Source organism: Leptonotus elevatus, chromosome 1, assembly GCF_054856555.1.
Source record: "Leptonotus elevatus isolate MCC_2025b chromosome 1, RoL_Lele_1.0, whole genome shotgun sequence".
Lineage (NCBI taxonomy): Eukaryota > Metazoa > Chordata > Actinopteri > Syngnathiformes > Syngnathidae > Leptonotus > Leptonotus elevatus.
In genome coordinates this window covers 50,946,761-50,966,795 of record NC_141239.1, presented here as the reverse complement: position 1 = coordinate 50,966,795, position 20,035 = coordinate 50,946,761, and the positions used below count along the sequence as shown (strand labels likewise).

Below are 20,035 nucleotides of genomic sequence, written 5' to 3'. Positions count from 1 at the left end.
GCATTACATTTATTTATTTATTTATTTATTTATTTTAATATGCCCCAGCGCACTAACTGGTAATCGGCGCTCTAGACCTTTATTGAGCAAAGGCACTACAAAATAGCTCATGGCTGTGGCACAGTGGCACACAACCCAAAAATGTCAGAAAAATGGATACACAGGTTATATCTATGTTTTGTTATCTTGTGGAAAAGCATTTGATTATTTTGCGCGTCACTATGTCGCTGGCAGGCAGTTTAGCAAAGACACATTATTATTTTTTAATATACAAAAGTACTTCAGACCAAATAGGTAAAATTGGATCATTTCTTGGCGATGATCTTCCGCTGCGTGCTATTCATTCAATTCTATTCATTCATTCTATTCATACAATTCGATTCAAACCTTTGTACTTGGAAAGATCTTTCGGGACATTTTGACTGTGACAGGACAGAAACTAAACGAACAGATATTAGTCAAGTCTAAAGCAAATATGTTATTATTATTATTAGGTTCTTGTTTAATGTTCAACAGCGAGCTGGTTGTGAATACTGCTGTAGATAAATATGATGATGATATTTTTTCTGTTCGGAAGGATTTGTTTTGTCGCCGTCTCAAACCGGAACTGTAGGTGGCGATATACAATTTATCAATGCCTGAGGAAATGTCACAAGACACGCGCGACGAAGAAGGCGTACAGCCGTACACAGCTAGCAAAATACGGTTAGTTTTGCTTACAAACTATTCCCCGATTGCATTGGCATATTTAATTTCACCGCCACTACATAATTGAGATATTCGTAAATAATAGAAATGTGTGATTCCATCCCCTAAATAACTGTTATGCCTTTTCTTCTGTATGAAACGACAGCTAGCTAGCTAGGACACATCAGCTAACGCCCAGCTAGTAGCGTTCGAATGAGCTATTGCAATAATGATATAACACGCAGTTCATAATATGCTGTTATGGAACGTATAAGTAAAACCCAAGGGTGATGAACGTCGTTCACGTTTTCCTGGTCTTAATTGTTCGTAGACGTTCAGTGTTCACAAACCCCCCAGGAATATTTGGCTTTGGGGTTCACATAGGATCTGTTCAGAGGGGAGTGGCAAGCAACTGGGTGTCATGGGAACAACAGGGAGACTGGAAGAGTCACAGCAAGGCACAGATGTAGATGTTCTTGTAAATTAAAGGGAATGAAACACCCGCAGAAACATTTAACAGTTGTAAACATCCAATCAAAAGTTTAGATAAAAGCAAATTAAGTTAACCTGTAAAGTTTGCAGTGCGGTCTAGGTTCATCTTGAAATTTCATCTGACTTCAGTGAATATCTCTGACTTTTTTGAGCAGTGTATGTATTTTAAATTGCATTTTCCATGTATACATTGCTGATCCTCACATCATACTCCTTTGTGGTTCTCAGAAAATGGACACCCGGTTCACTCGAGGGAAATCCACCATCTTGGAGCGCCCCTTGACTAGACCCAAGACTGAAGTCAGCGTCAGTGCTTTTGCATTGCTGTTTTCAGAGATGGTCCAGTACTGTCAGAGTCGTGTGTACTCCGTTTCGGAACTGCAGACGCGCCTGGCTGACATGGGCCAGAGTGTTGGCGCTGGCATGCTGGATGTGCTGGTGCTGAGGGAGAAGAACGGCAAGAGGGAGACAAAAGTGCTCAATATGCTGCTCTTCATCAAGGTTTGTGCTTTCAAACGAGACCAAAACTTTAGTTACGTGCTACCAGTGAGGGCATGCAACAAAGTGCAAATGTTTTGTTATGGTACCTAAGTCAATTTTTTTTTAGATACATTACTAATTTTTCAGATAATCTTTACTCCCTATACTTGAAATTTTGGGGATTGCATGTGAAATGCATTGAAGTTGTGCACTTTTTCATTGTAGGTGAATGTATGGAAGTCTTTGTTTGGGAAGGAGGCTGATAAACTGGAGCAGGCCAATGATGATGACAAGACTTATTACATCATAGAAAAGGAGCCCCTCATCAATGCTTACATCTCTGTGCCCAAAGAGAACAGTAGCTTAAACTGTGCTGCCTTTACTGCAGGCATCGTGGAGGCCATCCTCACACATAGCGGCTTCCCCGCCAAGGTTACTGCCCACTGGCACAAAGGCACCACACTCATGATCAAGTTTAATGAGTCGGTCATAGCCCGGGACAAGGCTTTAGATGGCAGATAAGGACAGGCAGGGAGGTTGCCCCCCCCCCCCCCCCATCAATGCAGGACAAAGATAAACAACAATTTCATTCTGCACCACCTTGCAGTTATTTCTTTATTTTGGAATCCCTTCAAGATGTATTCCTATTTCACTTTTTTGCAAGAGACTCTTTCACACTGGCCAGCTAAGCTGACATTTTCCCAGCGCGCTGCCCTGTGTGTAAGGTACCGATGTGTGACGGGATTTGAAGGGGACCCGGGAATTTTCCAGCTTCCGATGTAGTATCAGAGGCGTAACTGAGGTGGAATCGGAGTGTGAAGTTTTACACCAGAGATTCACCATCTACACCACTTAAAAAAAAAAAAAGAGAGAAAAATACTGCTATTATCACACTGCTGTATATGGGTATGGAATTAATTGTTGTCTGGTTTTGACGAGTTCTTCCTGAGAAGCACAGGCTAATAAATCCTGGCTGATGTACCAATTTACCCGGAATACCATGTGGAAACGGCTTGTGATAGACACGTACATCATCATAAACAGAAAAGATGCTTTTATTTGGTTCAGTTTTCTGGGTTCATCTTGTCCTATTACATCATGAGTAAAATTCCAAATTGGTATGGTATACCGATTATATCTGTTTTGATTGTTGCATTGTTGTATTTGTCTATATAATTTATATGTGAGGTATTGCATTGAATCGTTTTTTTTTATATTATTAATTTGATGAACCAGTCAACATTGTCTAAGACCTCATCTCTACATTTATTCTGGGAAAAAAAATATTTCTGACTTATGTTAATCGTTTTACTTGGGTGACAATCATAATTATGATTGATGAGTATAATTCAGCATCAGAGGACTGTTGGGCACATGTTATGGAGCCATTCTTGTACTAATTTACGTGCTGAATAGACAGATGGTTATATATTCTATGTTGACTAATTTGTTTTTCCCCACACATCATTATGTAAAATAGTTATATGTAATTTAACCCTGGACACACAAATCTTGCATGTAAAGTTAATGAGTATAATCTTGAAATGTTCTGTTGGCATCCCAGCTGTGTATGAACACATGAAGTACAACTGGTACATGAAGGATTCTATGGTTGTGGATAGCAGTGAAAAGTGTGATGGGAAAATAAACACATTTTTATGGAGGCCTACTATGCTACTGTGTTTAAATGTGGGTCATTATTGGGAAACTTGGAGAGCTAAGTTTATTCTTGAAGTGTCACTTTGTATAAAATGCTTGAGAACCACTGCACCTTTACATAAAACAAAGATTTTTATTCTCTAAATTAGGTAGGAATTGGCTTTCTGGAAACATATGTTATAGTTATGTTCTATACTACTATTATAATTTTTTAGACCAATACCAGTACAAGTACTAGTCACCGGTGTCAAATAATACCACAAGTACATAACATTCCCCAAAAAGCAATGACAGATAATTTCAAGAAAGGTCTATATTCCCCAATGAAACATTTTTTCTCTTAAAATTAAACAACATAAATAGCAATTTTCTATTCTTCTCATTTCTAGTTCCCGATTGTAAAATGGTCAAAGTATCAGCCACCTTTGCCAGTACCGATACCTTAAAATAAGGCTGGTATTGGCAACAACAGTAGTACCTAGTATCGGTACTTCCCCATCCCTAGTTTTAATCGTAACCGCTGTGAGTTTCACTTTTTGAATTTAACTATTACGCATTTCTATTCATGCTTGTAAGAGCTCTCACTATTAAATATTTCTGGAGAAAGAAAGGTATTGTCATAAGTTTCTGTAATTCTGATCATTCCGTTTGTTAGGCTCCTTAGCACATGTTAAAATAAATTGTATTATGAAATTCAAGTACTGTGCACCATTCTACTTTTGTCATTAGTGTTTCCCCAACCTTTACTTTATTGAGCCAAGGCACATATTTTGCATTAGAAAAATCTCACCGCACATCACCAAACAAATATTTCAGCAATAAATAAATAAAATATCAGCCATTTAATGGAACAGCATTGACTTCTTCTTTACTTTAGAAAGTGGCAGATTTAATTGTGTTTGTATATGTTTAAATGTGTTAAAGCATGGTCAAATTAGAGTATTTCATTTTATAAGTGTTAGCTATAAGACATTCTGAATATTGTCATTGTTTGGAAATCTCCATAACAAACTTGATATAAAAATACTGTACGCTGATAAATATGTTCCATTGTGTGCGCATGAGTCAATGTTTACATCACGTCATTGGCGGTGCTGTTGACAGCAGTCACATGACAAAGTCACGTGGCATCCAGGAAGCTCAGCTAGGTTTCCTACCTCTTGTCCGTACACTGCGAGGCGGAGCCGCAGGATGTATTTATTTTGTATCCATGAGACCCGAAAAATAGAAATTATAAAGATGATCACCGTCCCGGCGAAGTTACTGAGGTAATAAACAGCCTTTTGTCCCCGTGCGACCGTCCAAACATCCTCATGGCATCACCGAGGTGCGCTCAGGAGCTTTCCACAGGTTTGTTCAAAATAACCTAATCTCCTGTCCTGCTATCATTCAATAAGTGATATCTGTGTTTTCTGAAATTAGAACGTTGCTATTTATTGAGCAAGTAATTATTTGAATGGGTAAATCCATTTATTTCTTGTAATTTATTCGGTACTGTGAGGTGCAGTAAGATCAAGAATCGAGCTGTCTCTCTTGCAAAAAAAAAAAATCTAGCCCAGAGAGTATGAAAGAATAGTGTGTTTTTGACCACTTGATTTGACCAACAGGATTTGATTAAAACAAAAAATTGTGTGTGGGGGGGCAAAACAAAAGCGGGCACCCATTCAAAAACAGGCTTAATATTGGATGAGTGCATGTATGATGTATTTATTATTTCACCTGACCAGGAAATAGGAACAAACCAGAGCATTGGCAGAAACAAACTGAACCAATAACTTTCAAGAGGGGTGACTGAGGCCAAATTATAATTACCCATAATTACAGCACAATACTGGCACAGGATTGAATAAACAACGTGGTAGTAGAACTATAACATTGGTCAGTATACTGTACTCAAAGAATAACATTTAACATGTGAGTGTCATGGAAATGACATCACAACAGTGTGCAATTGCTATGTAAATTGGCATATTACAGTTCATGGTTAAATAAATAAATAATGTATTATAATTGAGTGAACTCAGCTGTGCATGTGAATGAGTTGTTCTGCGCATAGTTGTGTTTGCCTCTGAGTGAGCTACTCTGCTCCTCCAGGACAAGAGCCAAAGTAAAATGGAATGCAGCCAGTTATTAGTCTTATTGATTTAATCTGATAGCATTATCTGAAGTTTTAAAAGTCCCTTTTGAGCTGGTGATGTCACCATGCCTCACTTTGTGAGTTTATGTTTCTCAACCTTTATTGAGCCAAGGTGCGTATTTTACATTATTGGTAAATACAGTGTTCCCTCGCTATAACGCGGTTCACTTTGCGGTCTTCGCTGTTTCGCAGATTTTTTTTTTAGTGCATTTTTGCATGAGAATGTTTAAACAAGAGAGAAATGTGAGAAAATGTAAATGCCTCGATGAGACAAGTGTATAAAGTTTGGTGAAGGGTTTTCAAACCTTAAAACATTTATAATACATGTAAAACATAAAGCTAACTACTTTGCGGATTTCATTTATTTCAGGTATTTTTGGAACCTAACCCCAACGGAAAACGAGGGAACACTGTACGCCATATATGGCATTTTTTCTTAAAATCACTTCCATGGGCTCACTTTCACACTGCTGCTATGCCCGCTGAAAGCAAATAGAGCTCACTGTCTTGCCCAAGGACACTTGGACAGCAGACAACCAGAGCTGGGATTCAAACTGCTTACCCTTCGGTCACCGGACAACGCGTTCTACCACAGCTCGTCATTAGACAAATCACATGGCATGCCACCAAACAAAAGTGTCACAAAACTATGAATACTGAAAAATAAATCTCATCTAAATTTGCTCACAACTTCACTTACTCATTGTAAAATTTGGGCCTGTTTAGTTGAACATGAAGCTGATATAGTCACAAAAAGCCATAACTTTCTTTCTGCTATCTAATGGAAGAACATTTAATTGCTTGCCCCTATTGTATTAGTTATTAGGTTTCTTGATGGTATGAGGTTTTTTTTCTTGCGTCGCAGAGAACGACAAGCTACTCTCTTCCATGGGACTCAGCTATGGATCTCAAGACCTTCTTGGGGATGGATCGATGAGCTCTGATCACCACCAGCGACAGGAGGAAGAGGAGGAAGAGGCCCTGAGGAGGAAGCTAAAATATTTCTTCATGAGCCCTTGTGACAAGTATCATGCCAAGGGACGTAAACCCTTCAAGTTAGGCCTGCAGCTGCTCAAAATCATCATTGTTACAGTGCAGGTAAAGGAAACTTTTACATAAAACAAAAATCTTTGGCTATCCCGGAAGTCACCACCCGATGTTTATGCTCATATTGCACAGTGCAGAGTTACTACAATAATTAGCATTCTTGCAACATGGTGGGCCAGTGGTTGTTATCATGTCTGTCTCACAGTTCCGAGATTCAAGGTTCCAATCTCCGCTCCCGCCTAAATGGAGTTTGTTACAACTACATTCAATGAAGAAGCATGTTAGGTTAATTGCAAACTCTAAATATAGTCCACAGAGTGGCAGCCGTCGTCACCACCCAAGTGCAGTGCGTCATTCATTTTGCAGAGGATAATTTGTAGTCAGCTAACAAGGTGTTGTCATCTGTGTTTACCTTTATGTTTCTCCAAATGGCTGACGTGGCTCCTACTACACCTGCCTGAATGTTATATTTCCGGCTGGAAAAGTGGTGGTGTTGGTGTTGTATCGGAACATTTTTTTTGAGTATCCGTACAGATGTGCAGTACCGCCGTATCGGTACCTATACCAGTATTGGAATCGGTATATACTGACTAAAGTAAACTCAATAAAATGACCAATTTAATCTACTCGTTTTTGTTAAAGCAGAAGGAACAGCCATTCTGTCCAGGTTGTCTTTAATGATGAAAATATTCTTATTCATGTACAAAATACAACTGTAAGTTATAACTGAAATTATTTATTACTGTGAAGCCCCCCAACTTTTTTTTCAATTTTATTTGTTCTTATAAACTTTGAAGTAGTGGGATTTTTTTAATGTATTTTTTATTTTAATTCAAACTGTAGTGTCAAAGCAAATCTATTACTTTTATGATACAAGTCAAATTCAGTCAGCTGCCAGCATAAAATATTCTAAACAAACCAGCCGCACAAGCACATACAACCATAAAAATAAATAATTATGACATTATGAACAGTATCTGTCCATATTCACTACTAGTGGTGTGAATTGCCTGGCGATTCAATTCGTATCACGATTCCTAGGCCACGATACGAATCTATAAATTTATTATTGTGATTTTTTTTTTAACTCAAATTTAGAAAATACTAATCAGTAAACTTGTACATGTACACTGTAAGATTTGTATAAAAAAATATTTATTTATCTGAAAATTCAGGCTTATAAACGAGCCACTGCATTTAACAAACAGGTTGCAGTCTGTTTCATGTTTGAACAGCACTGAAATCAAATATTAAGGCTTAATGTTCCATTAATATAACATTCTTCCATGATTAATGTGTGAATCCTAACCCTAAGTAAGACGTTTTTTAGAATATTCCCATAAAAAATGGATGTTTAAAAATCGATTTGGCTGCATATCGAATCGATTCGAGAATTACGCGCTGTAATATCGCGATATATTGCCAAATCGATTTTTTTCTAACACCCCTATTCACTACTGTACTGTTTGAGTTCCATCCTTTGTTCAGTATTTGACTGTTGTTCTCCCTCTGCCTCTCAGTTGGTGCTGTTTGGGCTGAGCAACCAGATGGTTGTGACATTTAAAGAGGAAAACACGGCAGCATTCAAACATCTCTTCCTAAAGGATTACCAGGACGACACTCCTCAGGCTGTTCACACGCAGAAAGAACTGCACAGCCGCATCAACTTTGCCATTGAGCAGGTAGCAGTTACAGAACTGTTTTGGTTACTACATCTAAATGCTAACAAAATAAGGTTAACATTTCCATTAAGATGTTTAAATGGTCCTCACGTGCCAATTCTCATTTCCCTCTACCTAGTACCTAGCTCTGCCTCAGATCTCACTGGGACAGTATGCCTATGTGCAAGGTGTCGGCGTCAATGGAAGCGCACTGTCACTCTGCCAAAGGTACTATAGGAAGGGCACCATCGTCCCTGTCAATGACACTTTTGACATCGATCCTCATGTTGTCACTGGTAGGTTGGCCTTCATCGTTCTTATTTTAAGTGCGTACCAAGAGATAGGATTTTTTTTTGTACACACGGCACAGACAAAATGGTCGAGGCCCTTCCAATAAAGAAAGACACAACTACAATTATTTATTTATTTAATTTCATTATTATTTATTTATCATGAATTTAAGTTTACAGGAATCAAATAAATACTGTACAATGCGAAAACATTGTACCCACTGTAACATATAGAGCTGACTTGGCTATATTGTGGCACTACTTTGCTGACACGGTGTTTTGAATCTGTAGAATACAGTGAAATGAAAACTACTGCGGCATTCTAGAGCAAAATGGTGCTGCCCAGTGACAGAAAACAGGTCTTGGGGTATGCCTTCAGAAAACGGATCTAAATCCTGTTGAACATGATCTGTGAAAGCTGGAGCAGTTTGTCCACGATGAGTGGGTCAAAATATTAGTCGACAGTTGCAAAAGTCTCTTTAAGAGTGACAGCTCATGTTTGATCGCAAGCTTAGGGTGCCATCATTTTTGTCGAGGCCAGCTTGAGATTACCATACAAAATAAAGCGATCAATGACTGATTTTCATGAGGTCATTTTTAGTAAAGTGGGACCTTGACTTGCAAGTGTACCGTTTTTCCGAGTTTCAAGCCGTGTTTTAAGCCAACATTTGAGTAAATATTTTACACTAGCACTTCCTTATGCCCAACTGGCAGACAAGGTAATTATTATTGCATGGTCAATCCTGTGAATTGCTTTGAAGGAAGTGGATATTATTATCTGATGCTTCATGTGATATGTAAAAAGAGCTGTGTCTGTGTGGTTTTAGTATTTCCACATGTGATATTATTTGGTTCCTCTATAACTACTTTCTGCTTCCTTTATCCAGACTGCATCGGACTCAATCCACCAACTTTTGCTTCTGCTCCTAGAAACAATGACTACAAAAACTTCACTCTCAATTTTTACAAGTCAGATTCTAATTTATATATCTGATTTTTTTATCAAACAATGGTTAACACTGTTTCATATCTCTACGATGTATTTATTTATCTCCAGGCTGATCAACGTAACGGTTGACTTCCAGCTGAAGGCTATCAACATTCAGACTATCATAAACAATGAGATACCAAACTGCTACACCTTTGCTATCACGGTATGCTATTCATCGTCTTTTTTTTCTTCCAAATGATAAATACAGTACTGTAAATATTTTTCACAGAATCAAAGTAAAAAAAAAAAAACATTGAATACATTTTTGCTGCATTTACATATATAGTGTCATAAAGAAATCCCTGGTAGCATCTACAATGTGTGATCAAGTTCAGCTGTGTGAACATTTACATATGGAGACAACTTTTTGCATTTGTTGCATGTGCTACTAGATCCTTATGGATAACAGAGCTCACAGTGGCAAAATTAAGATCAGTTTGCAGAACCAGGCCTCCATAAAGGAATGTAAGGACCCCAACGTTTCTGGACACGGTGAGTACCTGCAAGCAGGAATCATAACTTTATTCATCTTTCATTCTTCAAATGTCCTTTGACCCCTATTATTTCTCTCATCACCTGTCAGCGGAGAACTACGCCCGAGAGTTCTTTGACGTGTTGGTTGCCCTCGTTTGTCTGCTTTCCCTGCTCCTGTGTGGGCGCTCCATCCTCAGAGGTGTCCTTCTGCAACATGTAAGAAACCAAAACACAAATCTTACTGTCTCTCACTGTGTAGTATTTAGCGCCATCTAATGGTGAACTGATAATTCACACTAAAATGTGAATAATATGAAGAAAAAACATGTTCTATCACATCAATGTACATTTTTTCATATAATCGTAGGTCTATAATCGCTAATTATATTACATACGTCCTGCCGCGCCTTACAGGTTGGCATGTTTTGCTGCCGTCTTTCAGTTACGGATACCCGAAGGAGAAGAACATAGCAAATGTAGTTAACGTCTAGTGGTGCTAGCAGTTTGTGTCGGATCCAACGGGTCGACCGCCGCTTACCTTCCACAGCTGGGGCCTGCAGGTGGTCGCCGTGATTCGGGCCCCCGCTACTCGACTCCTTCTGCTTTGCTCTCGCTAGCTTTTGCTAGCTTCTCCTACTAGCCTTGCCAGATCTTTTGTTACCCACTCTTCCTCGCCACAACCGCTGCTCGTGCTCTCTCACTCCAAACAATAATTGGTAGTAACTGAGTAACTGGTGGTTGCGAAGTGTGGTCTCTCTGAGGCTTCAAAATTGTTGCATTCTATTAGTTCACCACTAGATGGCACTAAATTCAACACCCTGTCACTTTAAGAAAAGTTGACCTTTTTTAATTGCTTGTATGCAAAAAAATGAGTACCCAGCAAGTGTTCAACAATCAAGTAAAAAAACAAAGTGTAAAACTAAAGTGAGCCGTTCTGAATTTTGCCTGATTGTGGTATAAGCAGTATTAGCACACAGTGTCATCCACCATTATGCATCCCAATAGTAAGCTATTTTTAGAAAAGGCCAGCGGGGGACTCAAGTGGTCTTTTGGGCTTTTGAATGTTGTTGACACCTGGTGTAGTGAAATATGTGAGTGGGAAACCTCTAAAATAGGCAGGACTTAGGCCCTCAAGGACCGGACTTTGACACCACTGTCTTACGTTGATGCCCTAAAAAAGAAATAATATTGTGCTTTACTGTTTTTCTTTTTTAGTAAAACTATGTATTTGAAATTTATGGATAACAAAAATTGGTTTTGTTTTTGGCAAAAATAATAATGGAACTTTTGCATCCAAGCCTTAAAGTGTTGTTTTGGTTGTGGCCAATAGATGGCATTGTTACACACCTGTAGAGGCTTGAAACATTAGCCATTATCCTCCATTAAATGTATTAAACAATTTAATCTCAACATCACTTCTGTAAAGGCGGCCTAAAGAGGCTTTAAGGTAAGTCATTAAAAACGATTTCATTCATGGTGAATTCAGTATTTGCAGTATTCATAAACAGAAGAACTGTATTGATACCCGATACGATGGAAGACTGTGTAAGACAACACCAGTGGTGTTTGGTTCCTTTGTGAAGTAACACCTTCTCACAACATTCAGACAGGTCAAGGGCACTGTTGAGGAAGTAGGCATATTATTGTGTCAGATTCTTCTGTCAAAAGTCAAGACAACTTCTTGAATGGCAATGAAGACAGAATGATGGATGCATTGCAGACTTCTCATTTTCTCAATCTACTGTCCATTCTGTATTAAAGGTGTCAAGGTTCGTTTAATTCATTATTGTTTTTCATATATGTTAGCTGACAATTTCTGGGATAAAGGTGCTTGGTGGTGGGTGTATGGTGTTTGTGCAGTAATGTTTTAGAACTAACATATTTCTGAGATATATAACAAAAAAAACTTTCACAAAACCACTTTGTATCTGTCTATCGCATGAAAACGTTGGAGGTGGACCAAATGTTGAAAAGTTCAGAAGCAAACCGCTGTATACAGTATACATAAGTAAAATGGGGGAAAAAAATCTTTTTAGGAATACGCACAGTTTTTCCAGACCAGACTTGACCGTGGTGTAAGCTGGGGAGACAGAATGGAGTTCATCAATGGCTGGTATATTCTGCTCATTGTTAGCGACATGTTTACCATCATCGGCAGCTTCATCAAGATTGGAATTGAATCCAAGGTAAGACAGTCAAACAATATTATGGAGGCTGTGACCTGCTTATATTGACTTGATGAGCAAATTCATGATATATGTCTCCTCCATTTTGTTGCAGAATTTATCATCATATGATTCGTGCGCAATCCTGCTGGGAACGTCCACACTGTTGGTGTGGGTGGGAGTCATTCGCTATCTCAGCTTCTTTCAGAAATACAACGTAAGACACGTTCATTCATTCACTTTTGTCGCATCTCTCTGAAGGAATAATAATTGTATAATTTCCTACTTATCTATTTTTCACCCAGATCTTGATTGTGACACTCAGAGCTGCCTTCCCTAATGTCATCCGCTTCTGCTGCTGCGCGGCTGCCATATATTTGGGATACTGCTTCTGCGGATGGATTGTCCTGGGGCCGTATCATACCAAGGTAGTGTACACAAACAACAAGCTATGAGATATTCCAGCTCGAAGACCATGTCAGAATATTCTAACTTTTGAAAGATGTCCTTAATTAATCATCAGCTATTTACCATGGCAAAATTAGCTCTATTTTGTATCTTATGCTAGCCTATTAGATTATTAAAATTGCATTCAAACAACCTCCCAAATATATAATAATAAAACAGAACAGAGATAAAATAAATAATTAAAAAGCTTAATAATGGATTATTCATTTACATTTGCAGCTATAAAAAAAAAAAAAGGTTACTGTGATCATTTACTTATGAGTCAATTGCAAGTATTTCAGAACCTCATCTATGCTTAAAAAGCAAAACAACATTTCTTAATTAAAATACTCTTATATAGGTATAGATTTTTTAAATATTGATACATTCATCTCATGGTTGTTTTTCATATTTACATAAGTGCTCGAAAGCAGTGGTTCTCAGTTGTTGGATTGGGACCCAAAAGTAAGTCGTGGGGCCATTTTGAACAACAAAAACATTTTTGAACACATTAGTTGTATTCTTGTAGTGGAAGGTGTATATTGGCAATTACATTGTATACATCATGCATATAATTATAAAACTACAATATATTAGGTCATCTATGGACTATCTATATGTGTGTGGAATTTTCGTGTGCCCCCATGCTTGCATGGGTTTTCTGTGCACCACATTCCAAAAATATGCATATTTGGTTAAGAGAAGATTCTAAATTGTCCTTAAGTGTGAATGTGAATGGTTGTTTGTCTATATGCTCTGTGGTTGTCTGGCAGCCATTCCAACGTTTACCCAACCTCTCGCTCAATGTCTGTTGGAATAGGCTCCAGTTACCCGTAACCCTAATGAGGACAAGCGTTATAGAAAATTGATGGATGGGTGCATATTATGTTACAAGCTTTCAGCTTGCAGGTGTTAAGCTTAACACAAAAACTGCACATAGCATGATTGTCATGCTGTTTTGTTTTTGTTGGTTTTAGTTTCTTTTGTGGAAGTTTTTTAGTTGTTATATAGTTATGACTGGCAGTACACTAAGCTAAGCAACTGCTTGATGACCACAAAAAAGAAGGATGGCACGAGCATGTTAAAGCAAAACACAGAACCACATGAAACAAAACCAAATCAGATCAAAATAATACAATAATAATAATACAATAATAATAATACATGAGCAAATCCAAAGATCAACAAAAAAATTAAAAACACAGTTCACAACGTTGTGTTTTGCCCGTATTACAAGCAATGGTGTAACATGGGTTCCCAGTACCCAATTTTGTACTTTGTTCCCACTAATGCAGGGGCCTGGAATAGGCCGGGAGCCAGGTCCACTCCTCAGGATGTTTTTTTAATTTTGTAATTTACCTTTTTTGACTATTATTTCCTGTTATCTCATACTTTGGGCCATCACAAGTTGATAAGGACCATCCCCAACTTGGGGCCGTTTGGTCACAGGGGCCAAAAAACACCCCTTTTGGGAAAAGCGTCTGGCAAAATTGTGTAATTGCAAATGACAAGGTACAGCAACTGCATAAATGGTCAGAAAACTCAAAAATTTTGCATGGTGTATCCTGACACATGGAGGAACTAGCAGGAAAATAATCATGGGCTTCCTGTATTTAAATTCTCAAATATTACCCTCAACATACCCTAAAAGATTTTAAAAAAAATGTCACTCCGCCTGACAAATTACTGTCAAAGGTGATCCATTTCAAATGTATATTAAAAACTTCCCACATGTATAACCTTCAAATTAGAGGAGCTATGACCAAAATACTCCTCTGTACCCTAAATCGGGGGGAAAAACTGTAAATTCTAAAATTACCATTTGAAATGGAATTAAGCTATTTTTCTGCATCTAAATAAAATCGTAAACAATATTTGAAACATGGGTACTATACTATCTAAAGTGAAATACATAAAAAGTGAAAAATGTTATGCCCCCAGGTGGACCAGGGTATCAAGGCGCAACATTGAACATGATTACACAAAATCGGGGAACCAAATAGGACAAGATCCTGACAGGGAATAAAAATGACTTTTCTTTAAAAAAAAATCTTAACAATAGATTAACATTTTATGTAGCCAAATTTAGAAATAGTAAAGTGCAGCTTAACCATAAAATTGTACTATGATAAAATATAACTGGATTTTAACCTTCCTCTTCTTCCTCTTCCTGATCATCATCCATATTTGTATGGATTTCATCAGCGAAGTCATCCTCATCTGTTTCCTCTTCTGCCAAGACATCAACAAGGGCTTTGGGGATAACGTCACCCTCAAACCATAGTGGTTAATTTGCTAGTCTCTGTGTTCATGTGAAATCCATGGTTGAAAGGGGATGGGATATCTGAGTAGTGCTCATGAGCCCTCTTCCAGACATATACAGTACCTTGTAAAAGTATTTACCCCCCTTGAGTTTTTCAAAATGTTGGCACGGTACAACCACTAACAAATATATTTCACTGGAATTTTATGTGAAAAGTTAAACACAAAGTAGCACACAATCTTGAAGTAAAATATACTATTTTTGTTATTTCAAACTTGTTTTACAAAAAAAAAAAAGTAGGGTGTGCAAAAGTATTTGTCCCCCCTGAATTAATAGTTTGTCGAATTCCCTTCTGCTGCAATTACAGCTTCAAGCCTTTTGGGGTATGTCTCGATCAGTTTTGCACTTCTAGGGACTGAAATTTTTGTCCATTCGTCCTTGCAAAACATCTCCAGCTCAGCTAGGTTAGATGAAGAGTGTTTGTGAACCTTAATCTTGAGATCTCTCCACAGATTTTCTATTGGATTTAGATCAGTACTTTGACTAGGCTACTAGCACATTGATGATTTTTTTTTTTTTAACCATTCCATTGTCGCTTTAGCTGTATGCTCCGGGTCATTGTCTTGCTGCAATGTGAGCCTTCGTCCCAGTCTCAGGTCAATTGCAGACCCCAACAGGTTATCTTACAAGATTGCCCTGTATTTGGCACCAACCATCTTCCCTTCTACTCACACCATCTTCCCTGTCCCTGCAGAAGAGAAACACCCCCAGAGCATGATGCTCCCACCACCATGTTTGACAGTGGGGATGATGTATTGAGACTGATGAACAGTGTTGTTCTTTCACCAAACATAGCGTTTGAAAAGTAGGATAAAAAAATATATTTTGGTCTCATCTGACCAGAGCACCTTCTTCCATTTGTCAGCGCTGTCTCCTACATGGCTCCTGGCAAACTGTGACTTCTTGTGGCTCTTTTTTAGAAATGGCTTTCTTCTTGCCACCATTCCATACAGGCCAGATTTGTGTAGTACTCGGCTGATGGTTATTCTATGGACAGATCTGTCGAGGAAGGACGCATCTGTACTTGCTCCTGCACTCGCTTGTGACTTCTAACTGTTTTGTTGACATTGGGATTTTTAACTACATTGTTGCAACATGCCTGGCGGAAACAGCTGACGAGACTGAGGAGATAAAATCTCACAAGAAGACACAAGAAAAAGGTAGACGCATTGTCGCCTTGGAACAAAAAGTGGATGATTTGGAACACAATCTTCGAATCAACGATGTGATAGTTACAGGTATCCAGATTAAGCCGCGCCGCGGCCCTCTAGCGAGAGCTGCGGCCGGCACAAGTGCAGTTGATTCTGACCAAGCTTCAGCAAACGAGACTGTGGAACAGCAAGTAACAACTCGACTCAGAGATTTGGGATTAATTGTGGATCCAGCGCACATTCAGATGTGTTTTTCGCTTCCAACTACGGGGGACACGACCACCGGCGGTTCTGATCAGGTTTGTTGGCAGGAAGAAAAATATTGCTCTTTTAAGAGATAGCTACAAGCTTAAAGGTAAACATGTCTACGTCAATAAAAATCTCACAAAACGAAATGCTGACATTGCCAGAAGGGCGCGACAATTGAGAAAGAATGTATTTATCAAGAACACATGGACAAAAGACTGTCGGATCTTCATCCAAACAAAAGAATACTCATCTTCTCAGAAGAAAATACGGATCTTGAAAAGAGTGGAAGAATTGGCGGAGTTTGAGAGACAATAACTGCTATCAGTAACTCACATCATTAAATTGTGGTATATGTCTTACCCAAATGAAATTATTGTAACATATTACTAATTAACCCAAAACTGGAGCTATGATTTGAATAATGTAAATATAGCATATGATTACTTGCTGACACTGCCAAGGTTAACTTTTGTTTATATACCTGCATTGATAACATGTATTGCTGTTCCTGTACGAATGTAAACATTGTCTGGCTCTATTTCTATTTGGACATTTGTTGTAACATGCAAGGCTGTCGTGATAAGGCTGTTTTGTGGCTGCAATGTATCTGCTGTAAATATTTACAATGGGTTGGTAGACATGGTTCCGGGATGGAGCTGGCGGGGCCTACTAAGCTAGTGGGTTGCCTTGGTGGGCGCTAAAGAGTGTCAAGATCTAAACATAATCGGATGCTGGCAACAATGGTGGCTGAGCTGACCAGAATGGAGTGAACATTGCTGTGGACGCAATGGGCAGAATGCAAGCTGATCTACTCATCTGGAAGCCACAACATGTGTGAAAGCTGATCCAAGGTCAGCGAAGACGCTACTGGCGAACGAGCATGCGTCCGACTTGGCTGCTCGCCTGGTTGGGTGGTCCTGTTGGTGGCGTCCAGGAACCGATTTACCAATTCCAAATGTTTGGTACTAGCTGCAACTTATACACGGACATTACTCAAGATTAACTGAGTGAAGAGTGTGCAGACTTAAGTCTGGGATTGATAACGATATGAATCAATGACCTACATAATCAGTGTATATGACTGATGCATAAAGTAAGAATCGATGGGGACGGGTTACTAATAAGCCATGCCTCCTACCCGTCAGCCCTTCTTTCAATGTTGTCAATGTTGCAAATGATATGATGAGATCGATGTAACCTGTAATAATGTGTCTGAAAGGAAAAAATGAATAAGCCAAAGCAAAACAGATTCCACTACCTCTGCTGTGGATCTTTGCAGTTGATCAAAGGCCTCTTGGGTACTTTTCTGATGAGTGCCCTCCTTCTTTGTCAGAAACTTTGGAGGGATGGCCTTGTCTTGGTAGATTTGTGGTTGTTTGGTGCACCATCCACTTATGGATGATTGATTGAACAGTACTCTGTGATGTTCAAAGCTTTTGAAATGGTTTTGTATCCTTCTCCTAAATGTCTCCAAAACATTGACCCGGACCAGCCGGATGTGTTCCTTAGTCTTCATAATGCTGACTAAAGATTAAGGTTACGGTTCACAAAGTTATTTCCAGGTTACACCATTACTTCCACCATTGCTTCCCGCGGTGTTGCTGCGGGGTCGTGACTTTAGTAAGGGAGAACCGAGGGAGGTCAGGATCTATCTTCGTGAAAAGGGACCTGCAGCCCTCGTCTCTAACCCTCCCCCTACATTTTACGGAGAATTGGGAAACTCCTGAGTCCTTTGTCAGCGTGAATGCGCATTCAAAAGGGGAAGGGACGAGATGAGGCGAAGGGGGCAGTATTGGGATTGGACCTTTGTTTCACTTCAAGACTGTGCTACTTTGTGTTTAACTTTTACATACAATTTAATTAAAATATATTTATGTTTGTAGTCGTACCATGCCAAAATGTTGAAAAACTCAAGGGGGATGAATACTATTTCAAGCCGCTGTACCTGAAAGTTGACTCTTCTTATCTGCTGGAAGAGGACCCTCTTGCAAGGTGAGAATAGAATTTCCTAAATGAAGCGGTAAAGCAGCAAAATTACCATAAAATGTCCATCAAATTGAATGAAAAAGGCAGAAAATGCTCAAAAAGTAACCAAAAAATGTGCAAAAACAAAAGAAGAAAAGCCAAAAATTACTTCAGAATAATAATAACAATTAAAATTAAATTTATAAAAAAGGCAGGAGACGTTTAAACAGTAACAATAAAATGTCCAAAAACAGAAGATGAAATACCCCAAATTACCATAAAATGTCCACAAATTTGCCAAAAATGTCACAAAATTAATAATAAAAAAGGTAGAAAAATGTCCAAAAATTACCATAAAATATCCAAAAAGAAGGAAGGAGAGGCAGAAAATGACCACAATATCTCCATAATATTGCCAAAAATGTCAGAAATTTGACAGAAAGGCAGAAAAGTCTTTAAAAAAAAAAGCATGAAAAATTACAACCAAAAAAAAGAAAATCCAAAAAGGGATAAGAAATGTTAAAAGAAAATAAATATGTACGACTGTACGTATTGGATAATGCTCTCATATTTTTGTTTTGTGTATGTAACTCTAATTAGCTGTTAGTACATTAGACTAAGACTAACACACTTGTTAGTGGCACCATATACACGTTTTTGCTTATTCATTTGGCCTAAATAGGCTCTTTTGACAAGAAAGTTTGCTGACTCCTGCCCTAATGTGTGGACATGTGATTCATCCAGTGTATTTTTCTACCAGTCCATTAATGAGCCTTTACTGTAATTTATTACCTACGGCAATTGAAGTTTGTGTCTGGCAGTGCAAAAATGAGAAAGGTCAATATCAAGCCACGTTATGTTTTAATGACATTAAGTGACCCTAGGCCGCTTGTTTCAATTTGTCTGACCAATTGAATTTCCTAATCTGTGTCGCTCACACTGTCTGCAATAACCACCACCGCAGAAGCACTTTGACTGATGAGAGCGCACGTGTTTCTTCCTTTTTATTCATTTCCTTCCACATGAGCAGTTTCGCTCCCTACCCATGGTATCAGAGTGCCTCTTTTCTCTGATCAACGGAGATGACATGTTTGTGACGTTCGCTGAGATGGAGCAGACCGGCACGCTGGTGTGGATCTTCAGCCAGGTCTACCTTTATACCTTCATCTCCATCTTCATCTATATGGTGCTGTCACTCTTCATCGCACTCATCACCGGAGCCTACGACAGCATTATGGTACGGTCAGCCAATTGGCACATAATAAGAGATAAATGTGACATTTGTAGCTTAAAGAGGATTCGCTTTGTTATCTTGACCAGGCCCAAACACAGGAGCAGGTACGCGCCACTGAACTTCACGCATTCATCGCTGAGTGCACAGACACACCTAGCTCTGGCAAATTCCGCGGTCCAGAGGCCTCGTCATGCTCCTTTCTCTGCTGCTGTGATTGGTGAGGAGGGGGAGGGGTGGATTGGGTATTTCATATGAATGTTTGTTTCGACATACTTGATTTTAAGTGGACAAATACATCGTCCCATTCTTGGTGATCACTTCCCTTTCAGTTTCGACTTTAGATGTTGAAATTACAGGGCAGCTGTTCATTAAGTCAAACCATATTTTCATCCCATTTCCACCAGATTCAGCTGCACTCCTTTTTGCAGAGTCCCAGCAGGGAGGATGATGATGCCTGTGCAGAGAACTGACTGACCTTGAACCATTCCGTCCTCTGTCTCCCTGTGTTGAAATTTTGCATTCCTAATCATGATGTTACAGTAGCACTTTCCGCACAGACTCAAGACAAATTGCCAGCTTTGGC

At 38.9% G+C, this 20,035-nt stretch overlaps 2 protein-coding genes across 2 annotated transcripts; both read left to right on the top strand.

Annotated features, from left to right (window-relative positions):
* The first annotated feature begins 577 nt into the window (after nucleotides 1-577).
* trappc5 (trafficking protein particle complex subunit 5) lies at nucleotides 578-3,333 on the top strand. Its single transcript, XM_086068143.1, has 3 exons — nucleotides 578-705; nucleotides 1,408-1,680; nucleotides 1,885-3,333. Exons 2-3 carry the CDS (start codon nucleotides 1,411-1,413, stop codon nucleotides 2,179-2,181), a joined length of 567 nt encoding a protein of 188 aa, XP_085924269.1. The 5' UTR covers nucleotides 578-705; nucleotides 1,408-1,410; the 3' UTR covers nucleotides 2,182-3,333.
* A 1,110-nt stretch (nucleotides 3,334-4,443) lies between these two features.
* On the top strand, nucleotides 4,444-19,673 carry mcoln1b (mucolipin TRP cation channel 1b). Its single transcript, XM_086068088.1, has 13 exons — nucleotides 4,444-4,668; nucleotides 6,321-6,553; nucleotides 8,023-8,184; nucleotides 8,303-8,459; nucleotides 9,341-9,422; nucleotides 9,511-9,607; nucleotides 9,837-9,936; nucleotides 10,028-10,134; nucleotides 11,955-12,104; nucleotides 12,199-12,300; nucleotides 12,389-12,511; nucleotides 19,249-19,455; nucleotides 19,539-19,673. Exons 1-13 carry the CDS (start codon nucleotides 4,632-4,634, stop codon nucleotides 19,671-19,673), a joined length of 1,692 nt encoding a protein of 563 aa, XP_085924214.1. The 5' UTR covers nucleotides 4,444-4,631.
* The last annotated feature ends 362 nt before the right edge of the window (nucleotides 19,674-20,035 follow it).

Bases quoted from the DNA above. Each gene is read 5' to 3' on its own strand.
- mcoln1b (XM_086068088.1), top strand. From the start codon at position 4,632: ATGGCATCACCGAGGTGCGCTCAGGAGCTTTCCACAG. The intron at 9,937-10,027 runs GTGAGTACCTGC...ATCACCTGTCAG, and splicing joins CCCCAACGTTTCTGGACACG to CGGAGAACTACGCCCGAGAG. The intron at 12,105-12,198 runs GTAAGACAGTCA...ATTTTGTTGCAG, and splicing joins AGATTGGAATTGAATCCAAG to AATTTATCATCATATGATTC.
- trappc5 (XM_086068143.1), top strand. From the start codon at position 1,411: ATGGACACCCGGTTCACTCGAGGGAAATCCACCATCTTGGAGCGCCCC. The intron at 1,681-1,884 runs GTTTGTGCTTTC...TTTTCATTGTAG, and splicing joins ATATGCTGCTCTTCATCAAG to GTGAATGTATGGAAGTCTTT.